The sequence below is a fragment of the Neoarius graeffei genome, chromosome 16, assembly GCF_027579695.1.
Source record: "Neoarius graeffei isolate fNeoGra1 chromosome 16, fNeoGra1.pri, whole genome shotgun sequence".
NCBI lineage: Eukaryota > Metazoa > Chordata > Actinopteri > Siluriformes > Ariidae > Neoarius > Neoarius graeffei.
The window spans coordinates 59,768,657-59,792,276 of NC_083584.1; the positions used below are offsets into that span (position 1 = coordinate 59,768,657).

Sequence of the window (23,620 nt, forward strand, 5' to 3'; positions counted from 1 at the left end):
GGTGTGTTTTGGATCATCGTCTTATTGTCGGACCCATCCTCTTTTTAACTTCAACTTTTTTACAGATGGTGTGATGTTTGCTTCCAGAATTTGCTGGTATTTATTCGAATCCATGCTTCCCTCGACCAATGAAATGTGCCCTGTGCCACTGGCTGCAACACAACCCCAAAGCATGATCGATCCACACCCATGCTTCAGAGTTGGAGAGGTGTTCTTTTCCTGGAATTTGGCACCCTTTTTTCTCCAAGCATACCTTTGCACATTGTGGCCAAAAAGTTCGATTTTGATTTCATCAGTCCACAAGACTTGTTTCCAAAATGCATCAGGCTTATTTAGATGTTCATTTGCAAACTTCAGAAGCTGAATTTTGTGGCTAGGACGCAGGAAAGGTTTTCTTCTGATGACTCTCCCATGAAGGTCATATTTGTTCAGGTGTTTCTGGATAGTAGAACAGTGCACCACCACTCCAGGGTCTGCTAAATCTTTCTGAAGGTCTATTGCAGTCAAACAGGGTTTTTTATTTGCCTTTCGAGCAATCCAATGAGCAGTTCTTTCAGAAAGTTTTCTTCATCTTCCAGACCTCACCTTGATCTCCACTGTTTCTGTTAACTGCCATTTCTTAATAACATTACAATCTGAGGAAACAGCTACCTGAAAACACTTTGCTATGTTCTTGTAGCCTTCTCCTGCTTTGTGAGCATCAATTATTTTATTATTCAGAATGCGAGGGAGTTGCTTAGAGGAGCCCATGGCTGTTGATTTTAGGGACAAGTTTGAGGAGTCAGAGAATTTATACAGCTTTGAAATCTGCATCATCTGACCTTTTCTAATGAAGAATTTGAACAAGCCACAGCTCAATAAGCTAATTAAGGTCTGGAACCTTGGTAAAAGTTACCTGAGAACTCAAATGTATTGGGGTGCCAAACTTTCGCATGGTGTTCCTTTTCTTTTTTCACTCTCCAATTGTATTGGGTGGCATGGTGATGCAATGGTTATCACTGTTGCGTCACAGCAAGAAGGTTCCAGGTGTGAGCCCTGCGCTCGACTGGGGCCCTTCTGTGTGGTGTTTGCATGTTCTCCTTGTGCGTGCATGGGTTTCCTCCCACAGTCTAAAAGACATGTGGATTGGGTCATCTGGCTACTCTAAATTGCCCATAGGTGCGAATGCAGGTGTGAATGCAGGTTGTTTGTCTCAGTGTTGGTCCTGCGATGGATTGGCGACCTGCTCAGGGTGTATCCCGCATCTTGCCCAATGTCAGCTGGGATTGGCTCCAGCTTTCCCGTGGCCAGCAATGGATAAGTAGTATGGAGAATGAATGAAGGTACGGTGTCTTGCAAAAGTATTCATCCGCCTTGGTGTTTGCCCTGTTTTGTTGCATTGCAAGCTGGAATTTAAATGGATTTTTGGAGGGTTAGCACCATTTGATTTACACAACATGCCTACCACTTTAAATGTGCAAATTGTTGTTTCATTGTCACACAAACAATAATTAAGATGAAAAAAAAAATCAGAAATCTGGAGTGTGCATAGGTATTCACCCCCTTTGGTATGAAACTCCTAAATAAGAGATGGCCCAACCAATTCACTTCATAAGTCACATAATTAGCTGATTAAGATCCACCTGTGTGCAGTCAAAGTGTCACATGATCTGTCACATGATGTCTGTATAAATCAACCTGTTCTGGAAGGACCCTGACTCTGCAACACTATTAAGCAAGCAACATAAAATGAAGGAGCACTCCAAACAGGTCAAAGACAAAGTTGTGGAGAAGTATAGATCAGGGTGGGGTTATAAAAAATATCCCAAACTTTGAATGTCCCACAGAACACCATTAAATCCATTATAGCAAAATGGAAAGAATATGGCACCACTACAAACCTGACAAGAGAAGGCCCCGCCCACCAAAACTCACAGACCGGGCAAGGAGGGCATTAATCAGAGATGCAACAAAGACACCAAAGATAACACTGAAAGAGCTGCAAAGATCCACAGGGGAGATGGGAGTCTGTCCATAGGACCACTTTAAGCCATACACTCCACAGAGTGGGGCTTTACGGAAAAAAAAAGCCATTGCGTAAGAAAACACATTTGGAGTTTGCTCAACAGCATGTGGCCAACTCCCCAAACACACAGAAGATTCTCTGCTCAAATGAGATTAAAACCGATCTTTTTGGCCATCATGGGAAATGCCATGTGTGGTGCAAACCCAACATCCTGAGAACACCATCCCTACAATGAAGCATAGTGGTGGCAGCATCATGCTGTGGGGATATTTTTCATCTGCAGAGACAGGAAATATGGTCAGGACTGAAGGAAAGATGGATGGCACTAAATACAGGGACATTCTGGGGGAAAACCTGTTTGAGTCAGCCAGAGGTTTGAGACTGGAATGAAGGTTCACTTTCCAGCAGGACAATAAGCCTAAAAATACTCCCAAAGCAACACTGGAGTGGTTTAAAGGGAAATATTTAAATGTCTTGGAATGGCTTCTTCAAAACCCAGAACTCAATCCAATTGAGAATCTGTGTGATAACTTGATAACTGTACACCAACGCAACCCATCTAACTTGAAGGCATTGGAACAGTTTTGCCTTGAGGAATGGGCAAAAATCCCAGTGGCTAGATGTGCTAAGCTAATAGAGACATACCCCAAGAGACTTGCAGCTGTAATTGTGGCAAAAGGTGGCTCTACAAAGTATTGACTTTGGGGTGGGTGGGGGGATGAATACCTATGCACACTCCACATTTCTGTTTTTTCATCTTAACTATTGTTTGTGTCACAATAAAGTAACAATTTTCCCCTTTAAAGTGGTAGGCATGTTGTGTAAATCAAATGTTGCTAAGCCTCCAAAAATCCATTTTAATTCCAGCTTGTAACGAGACAAAACAGGACAAACACCAAGGGGGATGAATACTTTTGCAAGACACTCTAGTAGTATTTCCTTCAAGATATGAAAATCTTGATTTTATATCATGTCCAAGTCCCCTATCAATATGTATACTTTTCTTTGTCTTTGTTTATGCTTATTTGATACATTTGAAGTGTATATATGCACTAGAAGTACAACCCCGATTCCAAAAAAGTTGGGACAAAGTACAAATTGTAAATAAAAACGGAATGCAATAATTTACAAATCTCAAAAACTGATATTGTATTCACAATAGAACATAGACAACATATCAAATGTCGAAAGGGAGACATTTTGAAAATTCATGCCAAATATTGGCTCATTTGAAATTTCATGACAGCAACACATCTCAAAAAAGTTGGGACAGGGGCAATAAGAGGCTGGAAAAGTTAAAGGTACAAAAAAGGAACAGCTGGAGGACCAAATTGCAACTCATTAGGTCAATTGGCAATAGGTCATTAACATGACTGGGTATAAAAAGAGCATCTTGGAGTGGCAGCGGCTCTCAGAAGTAAAGATGGGAAGAGGATCACCAATCCCCCGAATTCTGCGCCGACAAATAGTGGAGCAATATCAGAAAGGAGTTCGACAGTGTAAAATTGCAAAGGGTTTGAACATATCATCATCTACAGTGCATAATATCTGTTAGGACTGGGACTGTTTTGGCCTCTAGAGGCCACTGTTATTTCCTTTTCTGGCCATGTTTGTTTTGGGCCTCTAGAGGTCACCACTGTGTTCTGTGTTTTGTTTTTGTCTTATTGCCTGTTTCCTGCCCTGCCCTGTCCTTAATTAGTGTATTTATATCCCTGAGTTCAGTCCTCTTGTCACGGAATTTTTGTGCTGTTATGTTTAGCTCCAGTTACCTCTGTTCTGATTTCCTCGCCCGTGTCTTTGTGGTTTTTGTATTTTGCTTTCTTTTGGACTTTGTGTTTACCATTTTGGATCCTCTGAGCGTTTGTATTTTTGCCTCTTCTTTTCTGGTTTTTTGGCTCTTTGTTTCTTTGGACTTTTTTTTTTTCCTGGTTATCTTCTGAGCGTTTGGATTATACTTTTGTTTTTGCCTTAGATTGTAAATAGTGTAAATATTGTAAATAAACCTTTTGATACTTTTTCTACTTCCGCCTCACGCCTCTGCATTTGAGTCATCCCCCGGTGGCCTAGTGGGGGTTTGCTGGATTATCACACCAGCGAACGAGGTTCAAATCCCAGCAAAACCCTACCAATATCATCAAAAGATTTAGAGAATCTGGAAGAATCTCTGTGTGTAAGGGTCAATCCTGGAAAACCATACTGGGTGGAAGTTTCAAAATTCCATATTTTATTCAGAATAGAACATAGATGACATATCAAATGTTTAAACTGAGAAAATTTATCATTTAAAGAGAAAAATTAGGTGATTTTAAATTTCATGACAACAACACATCTCAAAAAAGTTGGGACAAGGCCATGTTTACCACTGTGAGACATCCCCTTTTCTCTTTCCAACAGTCTGTAAACGTCTGGGGACTGAGGAGACAAGTTGCTCAAGTTTAGGGATAGGAATGTTAACCCATTCTTGTCTAATGTAGGATTCTAGTTGCTCAACTGTCTTAGGTCTTTTTTGTCGTATCTTCTGTTTTATGATGCGCCAAATGTTTTCTATGGGTGAAAGATCTGGACTGCAGGCTGGCCAGTTCAGTACCCGGACCCTTCTTTTACGCAGCCATGATGCTGTAATTGATGCAGTATGTGGTTTGGCATTGCCATGTTGGAAAATGCAAGGTCTTCCCTGAAAGAGACGTCGTCTGGATGGGAGCATATGTTGCTCTAGAACCTGGATATACCGTTCAGCATTGATGGTGTCTTTCCAGATGCGTAAGCTGCCCATGCCACACGCACTAATGTAACCCCATACCATCAGAGATGCAGGCTTCTGAACTGAGCGCTGATAACAACTTGGGTCGTCCTTCTCCTCTTTAGTCCGAATGACACGGCGTCCCTGATTTCCATAAAGAACTTCAAATTTTGATTCGTCTGACCACAGAACAGTTTTCCACTTTGCCACAGTCCATTTTAAATGAGCCTTGGCCCAGAGAAGACGTCTGTGCTTCTGGATCATGTTTAGATACGGCTTCTTCTTTGAACTATAGAGTTTTATCTGGCAACGGCGGATGGCACGGTGAATTGTGTTCACAGATAATGTTCGACATTTGATATGTTATCTATGTTCTATTGTGAATACAATATCAGTTTTTGAGATTTGTAAATTACTGCATTCCGTTTTTATTTACAATTTGCACTTTGTCCCAACTTTTCTGGAATCGGGGTTGCACAGTATACATCCATATAGTACAACACTGTTGAATCCTCACATTCTCATGAACAGCAGTTCTGACAGTCGAGACGATTGTAATTCAAATCCCGGGTTTATTTTAACGCGCTCGTTCTACCATGTTAATGTTTCTAGTAACCACTCAGGGAAGTTACAGTGACTTGAAAATACAGTGAACACTCCACATAATCTAAGACTCACCATAAACAGATTGAAAGAGATCATGTTGTTATTTAATAAAGAAAAAACATATAATCATTGATGTGGTGAAGTTTTCTTGAAGGGGATGTTTTTTTAAGATTTATGGAAGGAGTCTCCAGTGTTAGTGCTTTGTAACAGGTAGTAAGTCAGAGACCTGGAAATAGTGCAGTATAATAAATATTCAATATACTGAATGTCTTTGTTGAAAATATTTCAAGTCTCAAACCTTGTGTTTATTAGCTCATCCGGCTGACAACTTATGCCATCATGTGTTGTCTGTCGTCCCTCCGGCATCGTCCACATTTCACAAAAATTGCTTCTTCTCTCTCAATTCCTCACTGATTTGTACTCTTTTTGGCAGGATGGTAGGTCTGCCTGGGGTGCATATAGCTTCTAACCAAATTTGCATAATTGCAATTAATAATGAAGATATGGAGTAATTAAGCCCTAATGAGCACTTTCCACACAAATCGCTTCTTCTCCCTCAATTCTTCACCAATTTTGATTCTTTCTGGCATGAAGTTAGGGATACCAAGGGTGCATATAACTTCTACCCAGATTTGCTTAATTACAGTTATTAATGAAGTTATGGACTAATTAAGCCTTAATAAGCAGTTCAACAAAAATCGCCTCTTCTCCATCAATTCCTTGCCATTTTGGATTCTTTCTGGCAAATAGGTCGGTATTCCTAGGGTGGATATAGCTTCTTTATATAGCTTGTATATTGTGTATACAGCTTGCAACATTTATTGTGCCAGGCAGCCCACTTTAGATTGTTCCTTCTGGACTAGATGGGGCTGGAGTGAGCTACGCCGTCACTGACGGCCTCATTTCCAATTGAAGAAGAATTGAAGGAAAAACTGCAGTATACCACTGCATGGGATGTAGCAAACCTTAAGCTTAATACATAAATTTTCCAGAGAAACAGAACATTTCATAGAAACATTCGAGATCCAAAAATGTAAAGAAACTAGCAGCCTAATTTAAACCACTGCGACCCTTGACCAGGCGATTTTTAATTTCCCTGAGGGAACCCTCCCAAAGGGATCAATAAAGTTCTATCTAATCTAATCTAATCTAATCTAATCTACTAAGGATGATTGCTAAGAATGTGAATTCATCTTTAATTTTAGTCAGCATGATCTATTGTGAGCTTCATGTCTGAAAGTTGGTCTCCATGAAAGTAAAAACTTCTCACAGTCTCACAGTCCCAATGCCAACCTCTAGTCTGAAACAGATTCCATGTGAGCCTTTTTGAAAAATTAATAATAATAATAATAATAATAATAATAATGGCTCCAGCTTGCCTGCGACCCTGTAGAAGGATAAAGCGGCTAGAGATAATGAGATGAGATGAGATAATAATAATAATAATATCTGTTTCCAGTATATATTTTCTTATGGAATATTGTTAAAAAGAAAGAAACTACTGAGGAGTAAGCAGTTAACATTGTTAGATCTGTGGGGGGAAAAATCCAAAGGAGCAACAGACAGTCTCCATAGTGCAGGGGTGAAAGTGAGAGGGTTTATCATTTGCTGAATAATTCAAGCAAAGAACCTTCTCATCTGCACCAAGAACAGGAACAAGAACCAGACAGTAATTTGCAAAGAAGTACAAAGATGAGCCAAAACATGTCTGGAGCAAAGCTTTATTGACAGATGAGACAAAGATAAATCTTTATCAATGTGATAGGAAGGGAAATGTGGAGAAAGAGAAGCGACTAAACATAACATTTCATTTGTGAAGCATGGTGGAGGTAGCATCATGGCGGTAGCATCATGGCTTGGGTGTACAGGGCTGGCTCGTTGGGCTTCAGTGATTGTGATTAGGGTTTAAATCTCAAATACTAACTTTTAAACACCTTCATTTTTCTTTTGAATTATTTGTACTCATGCTTATACTCAAAATTTGCCAGAAGTAAGGATAGAACTGAATACGAATTCATTATACGGATTGAGCAGTTTGTCCCAAATGAACACAAATACAGACATGATGATGAGTAGACATAAAAATGTATATTATGACCATTATGGGTTTTTTGCTTGTTTTGTTTGAGTGTTTGTGTGGAGGAAAGAGTTAAGAGTGGTGCGCATGCATTTCTGATTTATTCATAGAGTCACCACTCCAGACGCTATCTCTCAGCATACTTTATCTCTCATGGGGTCTCCAAAAATAATAATTTATTTAATTTTTATAAATTGTACATTTGTACAGTCATTGCAAGTTTTTTTTCTTCTCTCCATCATTATCGCCGGGAAAATGGTAGTCATTACAATAAAAAGGACCCCATTTTGACGAGCAGCAGCAGCACTGCATCCCAGCATCGTAGTAGATTCCGATGCTTATCTTTTTAGAATTAACAAGCCTAATAATTAAGGGATATCTGATATAATTAGATGGCTATCTTTTTCAACTACAGGTTGTTGTCTTTTTTTTGTCCTTATGAGACAATTCAGTGAGCACTTGTACTCTGTGGATGTGGGCGGGGTTATCACATGTCGACTGTGTGTGTGTGTGTGTGTGTGTGTGTGAATGTGCACGTTACCATGTGTAGAACTGTGTGCGTAGTTGTGTATACTACATGTGCATATATACGTGCAGATGCGGTGTCTGCTCGTCTGTAGTTATGTCTACTCTGTATCTTGTTCGTTTTGCTCTGTGGAATGAGTCTACAGGTAAAGCAGGGGGATGTGGGAAAGAGAGAGATGATCAGATGAAGATGATGATTAGAACGGGAGGGAGGTGAAGTCAAGGCAAAGCGGAATGAAGAAACTGTCCAGCATGTATTGCATGTTCATTTTATTCACTGCACATTGACTAACAGAGTATTTTTTAAAGCACCCCTTTTGGCGCTGGTTCCTAACGTAGTGTGCAACTTTTCAATGCAGATTACTGAATTTATCAACACAGTGACTGAGAATTGTGCATATATTTCCACACACTTTTGACCATACATTTACAAAGCACCAAGTGGTAGAAATAAACCTAGAATCAGTTTATTTATATACACTGAGAGAAAATAAGTATTCAGACACCTTTGGGTTATTTAATATACAACCCCGATTCCAAAAAAGTTGGGACAAAGTACAAATTATAAATAAAAACGTAATGCAATAACTTACAAATCTCAAAAACTGATATTGTATTCACAATAGAACATAGACAACATATCAAATGTCGAAAGTGAGACATTTTGAAATTTCATGCCAAATATTGGCTCATTTGAAATTTCATGACAGCAACACATCTCAAAAAAGTTGGGACAGGGGCAATAAGAGGCTGGAAAAGTTAAAGGTACAAAAAAGGAACAGCTGGAGGACCAAATTGCAACTCATTAGGTCAATTGGCAATAGGTCATTAACATGACTGGGTATAAAAAGAGCATCTTGGAGTGGCAGCAGCTCTCAGAAGTAAAGATGGGAAGAGGATCACCAATCCCCCTAATTCTGCGCCGACAAGTAGTGGAGCAATATCAGAAAGGAGTTCGACAGTGTAAAATTGCAAAGAGTTTGAACATATCATCATCTACAGTGCATAATATCATCAAAAGATTCAGAGAATCTGGAAGAATCTCTGTGCGTAAGGGTCAAGGCCGGAAAACCATACTGGGTGCCCGTGATCTTCAGGCCCTTAGACAGCACTGTATCACATACAGGCATGCTTCTGTATTGGAAATCACAAAATGGGCTCAGGAATATTTCCAGAGAACATTATCTGTGAACACAATTCACCGTGCCATCCGTCGTTGCCAGCTAAATCTCTATAGTTCAAAGAAGAAGCCGTATCTAAACATGATCCAGAAGCGCAGACGTCTTCTCTGGGCCAAGGCTCATTTAAAATGGACTGTGGCAAAGTGGAAAACTGTTCTGTGGTCAGACGAATCAAAATTTGAAGTTCTTTATGGAAATCAGGGACGCCGTGTCATTCAGACTAAAGAGGAGAAGGACGACCCAAGTTGTTATCAGCGCTCAGTTCAGAAGCCTGCATCTCTGATGGTATGGGGTTGCATTAGTGCGTGTGGCATGGGCAGCTTACACATCTGGAAAGACATCATCAATGGTGAAAGGTATATCCAGGTTCTAGAGCAACATATGCTCCCATCCAGACGACGCCTCTTTCAGGGAAGACCTTGCGTTTTCCAACATGACAATGCCAAACCACATACTGCATCAATTACAGCATCATGGCTGCGTAGAAGAAGGGTCCGGGTACTGAACTGGCCAGCCTGCAGTCCAGATCTTTCACCCATAGAAAACATTTGGCGCATCATAAAACGGAAGATACGACAAAAAAGACCTAAGACAGTTGAGCAACTAGAATCCTACATTAGACAAGAATGGGTTAACATTCCTATCCCTAAACTTGAGCAACTTGTCTCCTCAGTCCCCAGACGTTTACAGACTGTTGTAAAGAGAAAAGGGGATGTCTCACAGTGGGAAACATGGCCTTGTCCCAACTTTTTTGAGGTGTGTTGTTGTCATGAAATTTAAAATCACCTAATTTTTCTCTTTAAATGATACATTTTCTCAGTTTAAACATTTGATATGTCATCTATGTTCTATTCTGAATAAAATATGGAATTTTGAAACTTCCACATCATTGCATTCTGTTTTTATTTACAGTTTGTACTTTGTCCCAACTTTTTTGGAATCGGGGTTGTATATAGATATATTACATTGCTAACTATACTGTGTGTGTGTGTGTGTGCGCGCGTGCGTGTCCTGACAGCATCTGTATTCTGACACCCAGTGATTTTGGTTCAGCTTTATGTTCAGCACCTGATGCATACCACACACACACACACACACACACACACACACACACACACACACAGTCACACTAAAATGCATGGCCTAGGAATGTACTGGAAGCCAAGTCGTTCTCTCTGCCTATTCAATATTGTTTATACTGATAGAAGGACTGTCTGCATTGCATATCCATCAGTGCTGCCAAAAAGAATGCCACCATCTGCTGATCTTCCCTCACAACCAATGTTCTGTAACCAGCTGCGGCACCTCTACAAGCAGACTTTCAGAGCTACATCAAGATATTTGGACTCAGATGGGTTCAATTTCTTGCATATGCACACGCGCACACACACACACACACAAGAACAACAACAGTGCCCAAACGACGACCTCAGTCCTGCAGATTTCATGTAAACACATCTCTCGAGGCTCTTTCCTCCAAATACCGGTATGCACCTCAAAAAGCATTGCCTACAGGCAGTTCATCTTTTGATCACATGTCTTCATAACCCACGTAAATCATGTTCCATTGAAGTTCAAAGGAAGTTTCATGCTACTGAATCCCTAAAGGAGGCCTACATTTCAGTATCTGATGGAATCTGGTTGCTACTTTTTTTTTTAATCACAACGCAATAAAACACTTTAATCTTGAAACACCTTATCACCTTCCTAGAGAAGTCATTTAGTTGTAAATTCAACCAGCATTACATAAGCTCCTGCTTCTGTAAAGTTCTACTTCTATAAAGGAATCACTCTAGACCACACTTCAAGGAACCGGTAATAAGCTGTAAGGTGGAGGAAGTGAAAATCAAATCCACCTTGAATGACTTGTACAAAAATCTTTATAATGAACCTGATTTTCAATGGTGTCAGTGATTTCTTCTGAACTCAAACTTTTCATTAAAATGTTAGTCTATTTTCACTTTGGTTTCCTACATTACCCATAATCCTGTTCGACTACCACGGCTGATTAGCCCTTGCGTCATTTCTACCTACAGAGAGTGATGCAGGGGCGCTTTAGCACTCCTTTAGCCTGTCCCGCTCTCTCTCTCACACACTGCTCAAACAGATCAGCTTCCAAAGCATCAACTTTCATACTAATACCACAGTCAACACCACTGTCATCTTGTAGATCTGAGCTGAGCTGAGTCTCCACCATAACTTGTAATATATATAGTATAGCATGACATAGCCCTGCCCTTTCAGGGTGGAGTTTTCCTTTAAAAGTAAGCGACTTACCATTTGAATGCCCTGTCTGTATGCGTGTATCAGTAAAAGCCACCTGAAAGGAAACGGTCAAAATGAGTGTGAGCTAAATAAATAAATACAGACACAAAACTAACCAAAAGACAAATATAAGAAAATAGTTGGGCAATTAATGAAGAACCCATCTGACTAACAATGCACATCACATATTGGCATGTAAGAATTACATCTTACCAGCTCTAAAGTGCATAATTCTATAGTTTTTATTATGTCTAGTCATCCAGCATGTATAAAAGTGTTGGAAAACTGCTACTGAAAAATTTAAACCAGTACAAACACAGACCCAGTGATGTATTTCACAAGCTAATTAATGTCTGACCAATGAAAAGTAATAACTGCTCCAGAGGGCGGGACTGGTCAAACGTTATGTGGGCGTACCATGAAGTGCCAGTGTGAAACAAAACAACATAAGCACTTATCAGTAAAAATTAAGCATGAAAAGATAACTGTCATCACCATTCAGTCATGTTGTTGCTTTCATCCGGATTTTATGTACCTGGAGTTTTGCAAAAATTAGTCGAATTACCCCAAGAAAGTGAACTCTCACCAGAGTGAGGCGATCCGGTGGGGGCGTGTCATCTCACCCACCACTCAAGGCCTGCTCTGGTTCGAGATTTGCCCTCAGTCTCTGTGAGCCAATGACTGGTGGAGCCAAATCTCAACCTCTGACCCTTCTGAGTGATGCTCCTGATGGCAAAGGTAGTACAGGATCAACAGAATATTCACAGTTGGAGAAATCAGGGTGGGGTCTTCGAGCCTGCATGGAAACCTGAATTGACTGACCAAGAAAAGACATAACTAATAATGATATTTGACATCTTGATCTACTGATATACAACCCCAATTCCAAAAAAGTTGGGACACTGTGTAAACTGTAAATAAAAACAATGCGATAATTTGCAAATCATGGAAACCCTATTGAAAATAGTACAAAGACAACATATCAAATGTTGAAACTGAGAAATTTTATTGTGCTTTGAAAAATATATGCTCATTTTGAATTCAATGTCAGCAAGACATTTCAGAAAAGTTGGGACAGGGGCATGTTTACCACTGTGTTGCATCACCTCTACTTTTAACAACACTCTGTAAATGTTTGGGAACTGAGGAGACCAACTGCTGTAGTTTTGAAAGAGAAATGTTGTCCTATTCTTGCCTGATATACAATTTCAGTTGCTCAACAGCTCAGGGTCTCCTTTGTTGTATTTTGCGTTTCATAATGCGCCAAATGTTTAAAATGTGAGACAGGTCTGGACTGCAGGCAGGCCAGTTTCGCACCTGGACTCTTTCGCTACAGAGCCATGCAGTTATATATGTATTAATACATGCAGAAAGCAGTTTGGCATTGTCTTGCTGAAAGAAGGAAGGCCTTCTCATCTCATCTCATTATCTCTAGCCGCTTTATCCTTCTACAGGGTCGCAGGCAAGCTGGAGCCTATCCCAGCTGACTACGGGCGAAAGGCGGGGTACACCCTGGACAAGTCGCCAGGTCATCACAGGGCTGACACATAGACACAGACAACCATTCACACTCACACCTACGGTCAATTTAGAGTCACCAGTCAACCTAACCTGCATGTCTTTGGACTGTGGGGGAAACCGGAGCACCCGGAGGAAACCCACGCGGACACGGGGAGAACATGCAAACTCCACACAGAAAGGCCCTCGCCGGCCCCGGGGCTTGAACCCAGGACCTTCTTGCTGTGAGGCGACAGCGCTAACCACTACACCACCGTGCCGCCCAGAAGGAAGGCCTTCTCTGAAAAAGATTTTGTCTGGATGGCAGCATATTGCTCTGAAATATGTATATATCATTCAGCATAAATGACGCCTTCCCAGATGTACAAGCTGCCCATGTCATGTGCACTAATGCACCCTCATACCATCACAGATGCTGGATTTTGAACTGTGCACTGATAGCAACCCGGATGGTCCCTCTCCTTTTTAGCCTGGAGGATGTGGTGTCCATGATTTCTAAAAAGAATTTCTACTTTTGATTCGTCAGACCTCGGGACAATTTTCCACTTCGCCTCAGTCCATCGTAAAAGAGCTCAGGCCCAGAGAAGGTGGCGGTGTTTCTGGATATTGTTTATCTCTGGTTTTAACTTGTATTTATGGCTGTAGTAATGAACTGTTTTCACAGATGGTTTTTTTGTGTTCCTGAGCCCATACAATGATTTCCGCTACAGACACATGTCTGCTTTTAATGCAGTGTTGCCTGAGGGCCTGAAGTTCACAGGCATCCAATGTCAGTTTTCAGCCTTGTCTCTTGCATACAGAGATTTCTCCAGATTCTCTGAATCTTTTAATGATGTTATGGACCATAGATGATGTGATCCCCAAATTCTTTGCAGTTTTACACTGAGGAACGTTATTCTTAAATTGTTGCACTGTTTGCCCACGCAGTCTTTCACAGAGCAGTGAACCCCTCCCCATCTTTACTTCTGAGAGACTCCGCCTCTCTGGGATGCTCTTTTTATACCCAATCATGCTACTGACCTGTTGCCAATTAACCAATTTAGTTTTCTTTTAACATTACACAACTTTCAGTCTTTTGTTGCCCCGTCCCAACTTTACTGACATCAAATTCAAAATGAACATATATTTTTCAAAAAACAATACAATTTCTCAGTTTCAGTTTCAACATTTGATATGTTGCCTTTGTACTATTTTCAGTGAAATATGGGGTTTCCATGATTTGCAAATCTTCACATTCTGTTTTTGTGTGGGTTGTACTTGAGATTATAACTGTCCCATGTCATCACACTTCAGTTCAGGTGCTGCACTCTGGAAATTATAGTATAATAGTAACATAATTACCTTTATTATAATTAAGCAATATTGCACAAGCAGGTGTGCAGTTATACTGAATATCAGCATGGCTGTGATTCACCGTATATAGGTAATCATTAATTAATATAGAATGAGTGACATTTCAGACACAATTCAGACTGAATTTTCTGTTTATTTTTCCTTCACTAGTGGAAAAGATCCTGAAGAAGGCACGCTCACTTTACAGCATGAAAGCTAGCTGGCTAGCTATGTTACGCTGATTTGAACATTCCCGTTAAAGGTGCTTCTGGTGAAATTAGCATCCCATCTTCATTTTTTATTGTCAACTGATGAGCTTTCATATTTTAAGCCAAAAGTTATATTCCTGAAAGGTATAATTTGCCACATCCGTAATGATATCATGAACACTAGTGTGGTAATGGGTTTGGACTGTGGAATTTTAGACGAGCGGAGTGATCCACAGTGTGGTTATAGGGATTATGAGCACTCTTGAAACGTTGAATTAGTTTAGTTTACTGGAAAAAAAACTGGTGGATAAAAAGATGTATATTTCCCTGCTGAAGGATCCAGCTACATACAGCTGGTCGAACTGGTGGACCATGTTCTCACCATGCCAGGTGGGGCGTCATTGTAATTAAAGATGCAAATGCGACATCATATATTCATAGATAAGTTGTTTAAAAAAATCAAAAACATTTACTGATCAATTTAGTTAAAGGTTCTGACTGCAAAGTTGAATTCTGGGCAAAATGTTCTATTGCTGTTGGTGTTGGAATTTCAAGATGTTTTGCTGTTGCACATACCATGTATCCTATGTGTGAATGTTTTGCCGAGATAAAAAATGTCCCACATTTTACAATTCTGTAGATCGTCGAAGCAACTGAGCAACAATATCACGTGACCACCATGGGGCGTGTTTGACCTACTTTTAAACAAAACAAGTCAGCGTGGGCAAACATGGCGGACTCCGCTCTCCTGCCAGCTAGAAGCCAACGGAAAAGAAAAGGAAAACCTGTCTAGTGAGTGCAATTGCAAGATAGAGCAAGGTTAGATGACGTGTCATTTTTCTGGACAGATAAATAAATCATTCTAGCTAGTGCTTAGCTATCTTGCCTTCGAATGCATGGGCTTGAATCCACAATAGCGAGTATGGAGTTGTACACCTAATGTTTTGATCTTACAGAGAAAGAAACGAGAACACAAAAGCAGGAACAGAGAAAAGATCTATTCGTCTTTTGTTTCACGGCTCTAAAAAGATATATTCGTGAATATCGACCACAAATTACATCCCTGTGACTCAAAATTCTCCAAAGTTGATGCAGAGTCACAATATTTTTTGCATATCGTCATCTTGATGTGACGCAGTTCCATTCATCCATTATCCGTAACCACTTAACCTGTGCAGGGTCGCAGGCAAGCTGGAGCCTATCCCAGCTGACTATGGGCGAGAGGCAGGGTACACAAGCCTGACACATTGAGACAAACAACCATTCACATTCACACTCACAGTCAATTTAGAGCCACCAATTAGCCTAACCTGCATGTCTTTGAACTGTGGGGGAAACCGGAGCACCCGGAGGAAACCCACGCAGACACAGGGAGAACATGCAAACTCCGCACAGAAAGGCTCCCATCGGCTACTGGGCTCAAACCCAGGACATTCTTGCTGTGAGGCGACAGCGCTAACCACTACACCACCGTTCCACCCTGCAGTTCCATAGTTATACTAATTAGTTAAAGCTGCATTCAGCTGTTTCCGTAGGGTCACACTGTTTACCTGGTACAAAAATGGTCCCAAAATGTAGAAAAGCGACCCTAAGGACATCAAAATGATCACATCTCATGCACATGATATTGTTCTTGCGAGACATAGGAAAATGCCATGCACAATAAAAATAAATAAATTAAAAAATCAGATGACTGCAGTCAGCACCTTTAAATAATACACAAACTGAAAAATACTAGAAGCAAATATACCAGTATGACCAGCTCAGGATGTGTTTTGGTAACTGGTAGCTCGTCAAACCAAGCTGTGTATAGCAGGGTTGTAGGAAAACTCTGTTGTCAGTAGAGTTGTTTGTTTTCACGCCTTCGATGAAGAGGAACTCGTGGGTTGTTCATCAGAAGCTCCAAATGCGTAAAACACGCGTTCTGAATGCAACACCTCGGTTTATAGAGTTAATTATAAGTTAGTATCATTTATTTGGGTACAGGGCAGTTTATGAAGTGTATATATTAGGGTGCATCAGTTGCCCTCACTTTCATAAAATCTGATGCATGTTTGTTTGGGTGTTCCTTTTCACCAATAAAGACATCCTGTAAAATTTTTTGACCGTATTCAAAAGTCTAATGGTGGCACCATGAGGTTCTTTTTTTTTTTTTTTTTTTGCCAAAAAACGCTTATTTTATGTTTTCGCGTAAGGTTTGATTCACAATGTTGGACTCCATTTATTGATTTCTTGTGCCCCAGAGATCATGTTAAGAACCTTTGCAAGGGATTGAGAAGCATTAATGTGATTCATAATATATGTGTATTGTTTAAAAGTAGTTGAACAATGATTCAATGAACAGCTAAAACTCAAACTGTGCTTGATAATATATTTAGAATATGGACTAAAAATGTGGATCTAAGATATTTGGTAGTCTATACTCTATAAAGTGCCATAATGTTTCATGAAAAGTGATCAAAATTTTGTCCTAAAAGTCATAAAATAGCAGCTTTTTCCATAACTTTGAGCTCCTGGTGCCACCATTAAACTTTTGAATTTTGTCAAAATATTTCACCCAGTGTGTTTTCTTACCAAAAGGAACATAAAAACAAAAATGCATCATGATTGGAGGAACTTTTCATTTTTAGGGGGCAACCGATGCACCCTAAATATATATTAGGGTGCATCAGTTGCCCTCACTTTCATAAAATCTGATGCATGTTTGTTTGGGTGTTCCTTTTCACCAATAAAGACATCCTGTAAAATTTTTGACCATATTCAAAAGTCTAATGGTGGCACCATGAGGTTCATTTTTTTTTTTTTTTTTTGCCAAAAAACGCTTATTTTATATTTTCGCGTAAGATTTGATTCACAATGTTGGACTCCATTTATTGATTTCTTGTGAGCCAGAGATCATGTTAAGAACCTTTGCAAGGGACTGAGAAGCATTAATGTGATTCATAATACATGTGTATTGTTTAAAAGTAGTTGAACAATGATTCAATGAACAGCTAAAACTCAAACTGTGCTTGATAATATATTTAGAATATGTACTAAAAATGTGGATCTAAGATATTTGGTAGTCTATACTCTATAAAGTGCCATAATGTTTCATGAAAAGTGATCAAAATTTTGTCCTAAAAGTCATAAAATAGCAGCTTTTTCCATAACTTTGAGCTCCTGGTGCCACCATTAAACTTTTGAATTTTGTCAAAATATTTCACCCAGTGTGTTTTCTTACCAAAAGGAACAGAAAAACAAAAATGCATCATGATTGGAGGAACTTTTCATTTTTAGGGGGCAACCGATGCACCCTAAATATATATTAGGGTGCATCAGTTGCCCTCACTTTCATAAAATCTGATGCATGTTTGTTTGGGTGTTCCTTTTCACCAATAAAGACATCCTGTAAAATTTTTGACCATATTCAAAAGTCTAATGGTGGCACCATGAGGTTCATTTTTTTTTTTTTTTTTTGCCAAAAAACGCTTATTTTATATTTTCGCGTAAGATTTGATTCACAATGTTGGACTCCATTTATTGATTTCTTGTGAGACAGAGATCATGTTAAGAACCTTTGCAAGGGACTGAGAAGCATTAATGTGATTCATAATACATGTGTATTGTTTAAAAGTAGTTGAACAATGATTCAATGAACAGCTAAAACTCAAACTGTGCTTGATAATATATTTAGAATATGGACTAAAAATGTGGATCTAAGATATTTGGTATACTCTATAAAGTGCCATAATGTTTCATGAAAAGTGATCAAAATTTTGTCCTAAAAGTCATAAAATAGCAGCTTTTTCCATAACTTTGAGCTCCTGGTGCTACCATTACACTTTTGAATTTTGTCAAAATATTTCACCCAGTGTGTTTTCTTCCCAAAAGGAACATAAAAACAAAAATGCATCATGATCGGAGGAACTTTTCATTTTTAAGGAGGCAACTGATGCACCCTAATAAAGAACAGAGATCTTTAACTTTAGTTTGAGGTCAAAATAAACAGAATGGTGACATGGAGGTGGGGAAAAAGAAAGCAGATTGATGGGGATTAAGTTTTGATCATGTGACGCATTCAGGAATCAGACGACTGATGATGAAGCAATAATAATAATAATAATAATAATAATTACCCGAGTTGTGCTCCTGTGCGCCACGCGGATTTCACATCACCTCCGGATTGAATGCGCATTGAAAGGCGAAGGCGCGCGCTCCAAGCGTGGACCTGTCGCCTAAAAGTACACTTGGAGAAAGAGTCGCCCATCAACTCTGTGACGCAGAAGAAGTCCCAGCCTGTCCAGACTCGTTGCTAAGCACAGAAACACAACCCCTACTCCAGCCCCTTAAAGTGTCAAGGCAAGCCGTTTTCTCCATCCAGAACAACCCGTGGAGAAGTTTTAATGTTCATTCCCACTACTCGGTATTTCTCTACTTTTGCAGGTTGCGTTTGGGAATACGCGCAACACGCGCACGACAAGAGCAACGCGTAACGCGTAACGCGTAATCATCCGGACATCTCTGCGCTCGCGCCCGGTCTGATCTGATCTGGTCTGGTCTGGTCTGATCTGGTCTGGTCTGGTCTGATCTGGTCTGGTCTGATCTGGTCTGGTCTGGTCTGGTCTGATCTGGTCTGGTCTGGTCTGGTCTGGTCTGATCTGGTCTGGTCTGGTCTGATCTGGTCTGGTCTGATCTGATCTGGTCTGGTCTGATCTGGTCTGATCTTTGGGTTGAGGAAAGCGCGTTCACCCTGGAGCGGCGTCACGCGCAGCAGGATAGACGTCCTGAGCCGCTCAGATGCGCGCGACACTCTTGGGAATATCACTCCTCGGATTGGTGACGCTCGCGCACACCGAGGTGAGTCGCACAGTGAGTGTTCGGTTCAAGTGATCACGTTTTCACCGAGCTTTATGTGATTTGTAAACAAGCATGACATCATTTGATTCCTCCGACTACAAACGTCTCCGTGCACTCTGGAAGTGCATTTTCAGTTCAGTCTGTTCAGGTCAGCTTTGTGATGCCACTCCATCCATCACTTTCACTTTCTTGCCTTGAAGCCATTTTGTTCCAGCCTTGGGCTCACTGTCCAGCTGGAAGACCCAAACTTTCTGGTTGATGTCTTGAGGAATCGATTCAGTATTTCATGATGCCATCGGTTTTTCTGAGTCGCATCAGTCCTCGATGCTGCCACCCCCATGCTTCAGAGCTCGGATATGTCTGATTCAAAGGCTATCGCATGTGACACCTTCAGCTGTTTGGCAATTCCTCTTAAAGTGCATATTCTGCACTAATTTCGGGGGTGTTTTTTTTATATGAAAGTATGTCCCTTTATATATACACACTCATCCAGAAGGGTAATTTTGCACAAGGCCATCTGTCTACAGCAGAAAGAAATAAAATAACAAAATAACGCGGCTGGAAAAATCCCAAGGGAGTCTGGAGCCAGATTCGTGACGTCACCTGCGGAAGCGCCAGCAGGCTGCGCAAGCTTTGCACGGTTTCAGTGCACAGCCTGTGTAGACCAAGCACTCCCATTTCTCTCTCGTTATCCGGTCTTTTGGGAAACGATGAGTGCTAATCCCATCAAGATTGGTGTTGCTACACCCTCCTACGATACATCTGTTAACCATTTTAATAATTACGTGATAACGTTGAAGAAATTTGCAGAAAACCACCAGGTCATTTTCTCATAAACAAACCAGCGCTGACGTAGGATTCAGAAGGAGACGTCCCACACGCGACATCACGAAAATCAATGTTTGCCGGGAAATCCAAATGCCAAGTTTTTTCAGAGGCGGACCAATTCGCCTCAAATGGCTTGATTTCAACTGAATTTTTCCGGTATTGTGCAAGGGAAAAAAAATTGCACAAACTGCAAAATGTGACAGATATTTGACCAAAGTTTAATATAAAAAATAGGAGAATTACATTGATCTTGCTCCTGAATTTACCCGTGATATGCACTTTAAGGAGAAATCGGACTCGTCGAGGTCCACAATTTTTTCCTGAGGTCTCAAGGATTTATACAACGGAAGCTGCGAAACAAGTTGACATTTCTGACAAATATAAATAACCAGGTTTGCAGATTTGACACAAAAATGCCTTCATGTTCTGTGTTCAACACTTAATTTCCTTGAGCTTCTTGAAACTCGACTTTGTTTGATTTTGACGCAGCTATTTTTAGATGGAATGGATCTCAGTCAGTTCTGGTGAATAAACTTTCACATGAGTTTCAATCTCGGGGACAATTTGCATATTATCATAGCAATGTTAAGAAACAAAGTACAAACTGAAAAAGAAAGAATGACAGAATCTAACGCATCATTTGACACATTGATCATTTTCATGCCTGACTGTTGCAGGTGATTTGTTAGAAGGCATGACTTGTTTAAACTCACGCTTCCTGAGTTCAGCAGACACACGAGCCATAAAACATTTACAGGCACCACTTGAAACCGCAGAGAGTGCTACAGATGACACGGACGTCTGTTTTGTGGTTGTAGTGGAATCGTCGTATGCATTTCATCCCACTTGATGCCTTCTGGGTGCCTCTGTAATGCACTTAACCTCAATATAAAGTCTGAGCAGAACACAACTGTTAAACTGCTGGATATTTATTGCTGATGTCTGGCAATGCTAGCTATGAAAGCTGTGACCCCTTTAAACCTTAAATTCATACCGTAGCATGCTTTTATACCCTACCCCCTACCTGACTGGACAACTTTTCCAAATGATACAGTGCTTTTATTCAGTTTTATCAAGAGCAGGGGTGTAGTGGGCGTGGTACGCGGGGGTACGCCGTCCACCCACTTCTCCCGAGGTGAGATTAAAAAAAAAACCTGTCATTCAATGATGGCCTGAGTACGCTCTACAGTAAGTGACACGTGCCTTTGTGCTCATCATCAATGCCCCCCCAATCGAACGTTACGTAAAACGTAGCGACGCAAAGTAGAATGCATTCTAAACGCAGCCGAGATATTAGAATTATGTAAACGGTTGACTCCGCCATCTGTCGGTTTAATGCTTTATGATCTTTGAAGTTCTAATGCGATTTTTGCTCAGTATAGGCCTATGATTTTGAATAGCCTAATAATAACAGTAGGGTCTCTCTCTCTCTCTCTCTCTCTCTCTCTGTGTGTGTGTGTGTGTGTGTGTGTGTGTGTGTGTGTGTGTGTGTGTGATTTCCGGGCGTTCATGGTAGCAGCACCGAGAGGGCAACAGAACTGATATAATCGCCTGCCTGGTCATCCTTACGCGGATAATTTCACCACATACTGTATTATATATATGATTTGAAATTCATAATCTTTGTGGCCTTCCTGTTTAGTGTTTTGTTGTACATCCAAAAATGTGAAATGACAATAAATTGAAAGAAATACTCAAGTCTTTAAGAAGGAGTGCATGGTAGGGCTTAACCCAATGGCTGCATGTCATGTATTTTGTATACGCAGGTGCCTCAATCGCGCCAGACTAAATGCTTGATTTATTCGATTGGTGCCTTTTATAATAAATTTCAGCCCATTGCTGGTTTGTATGCGATGTGAGTGAGTGACGTGACTTTTTTTGAACTTCTGGACACATGCTGTAGCCAGTGTTGCCAGATACTGCTGACGTTTTCCAGCCCAAAACATGTTCAAATCCTCCAAATTCCACTTAAAACCGCCCAATCTGGCAACACTGGCTGTAGCTGTTGCCACGGCAGTAAGTAGGCTAGTTAAAATATCGAATTCCGAATGCAGCTCGGCTCAAATGAACATGAATCGAACATGAACAAAGGTGTTTGTGTATCATAATTTCCAATATTTTGGCTTCACGCCTGATAGTCCATGTTAAACCTATGCAAGGTTTATGTTGAGTTCCAGCAGCAGAGTGGTGCTGTCTACGACGATGCATTCGGAAGGAGAAGGCGAATTTGTTCCTCTTTAGCCATTTCGGCATATTTATTGGAGACAAAATAAACCGCGGCTTTTCGCCATAACAGTTGGGCTGTACTGACAAACACGAATGAAAATTGCACACATAAAAATGTCTGAAAAAAAAGTGTCTTCTTGTGCCCTCTTGTGTTGTTAAAAGAACGTAACATTTATACAAATCATTCATACCAAACATAGGTGACCAAACAAAGGCTACCGCTTCTGACATGATATCAAATCGATGACGTCACGAATCGCGTACCCCCACTTTAAAAATCTCCACTACACCACTGATCAAGAGTGACTATCAAATTCACACCACAGTGACATTCTCTGGAAATCTTTGGATTTAAACTCACAACCATCCAGTAAGCTTAAGCATAACTATACTGGCTAACCCTATGTTCACATTAACAACTCACAAGTCACTTCTGTCTTTTGTAGGAGTGAAAGAAATGCCATACCTTCAAAGGCAAATCAAGCCAGTGGTTTATTTATTTATTTATTTATTTATTTATTTATTTTTTCCACTTTACCATGTATTATTTAACATACAATTACAAAAATCGTAATTCAAACTTTAACTTGGCTTGTATTTTCTCATCTCCTTTCACCTCCATCTCATATTTTGCTGTTAATCTTCTAATCTCACCCTGTTCATTTCATTGTCTCGGTGTGGCTGTTGACTTGGAGGTGTTCTCTGAACACTGACATGCGTTTTATGCCGAGTTTTTCTTTCTGTGTGGTTTATTCAGTCGAAAAGCTCTGACCGAACCCTGGCATGCCAACTGCAGGAAGTCAAAGTCGATGGTAGCTGGTGTTGTTGGTGGACAGATGTGTGTGGGAGTGTGCATGGGGAGGGCTGACGAAGGATGGCATTGTTGAAGTGTAACTCCAACCTTGCACCTTGCACACTTTCCTTTCAGTCTGTCTCGTGCCATCTGTCTGAGGATTAGCTGATAAACGAATGTCTGGCAGGAGTAAAAAAAAACAATGCAGTGAGATGTGAAGAATCTTTCGGGTGGTTAAATTGGTGCTCTCGTGGTTCCAAAATGAAGTGCAATAATATTACAATAATTTGATTACTCCTTGGCCTCGCCTCCTGTCTGTGAGAATGTACACAAGCCCCACCTCCTAAAAGCTACAGCAGAGGTGGAGCTTATAAATGGACTCCCTTCTCAGGTCTCTACTCTAGTTGTGCCATGGATCCGCACTACCTCCACTGTGAAGCCATGCTAACATAACCATGGTAACGCAAGCTTATTTT

At 40.5% G+C, this 23,620-nt stretch overlaps 2 protein-coding genes across 4 annotated transcripts in view; one reads left to right on the forward strand and one right to left on the reverse strand.

The window, feature by feature from the left end:
* Positions 1-19,603, reverse strand: part of col4a4 (collagen, type IV, alpha 4) — a 144,091-nt gene extending 124,488 nt beyond the window's left edge. The window contains exons 1-3 of one of the 3 annotated variants that reach the window (XM_060943292.1): positions 18,577-19,603; positions 11,986-12,125; positions 11,412-11,454 (exon numbers count right to left, since the gene is read on the reverse strand). In XM_060943292.1, the coding sequence (XP_060799275.1) occupies positions 11,412-11,454; positions 11,986-12,017 (75 nt within the window). In that variant the 5' untranslated portion in view covers positions 12,018-12,125; positions 18,577-19,603. Of the gene's footprint in view, positions 1-11,411; positions 11,455-11,985; positions 12,217-18,576 lie in introns of all 3 variants that reach the window. The other 2 variants (XM_060943294.1, XM_060943293.1) reach the window with 2 other exon arrangements.
* col4a3 (collagen, type IV, alpha 3) overlaps positions 18,792-23,620 on the forward strand; it is a 99,851-nt gene continuing 95,022 nt past the window's right edge. The window contains exon 1 of the mRNA XM_060942273.1: positions 18,792-19,297. Within this exon, the coding sequence (XP_060798256.1) occupies positions 19,238-19,297 (60 nt within the window). The 5' untranslated portion in view covers positions 18,792-19,237. The remainder of the gene's footprint in view (positions 19,298-23,620) is intronic.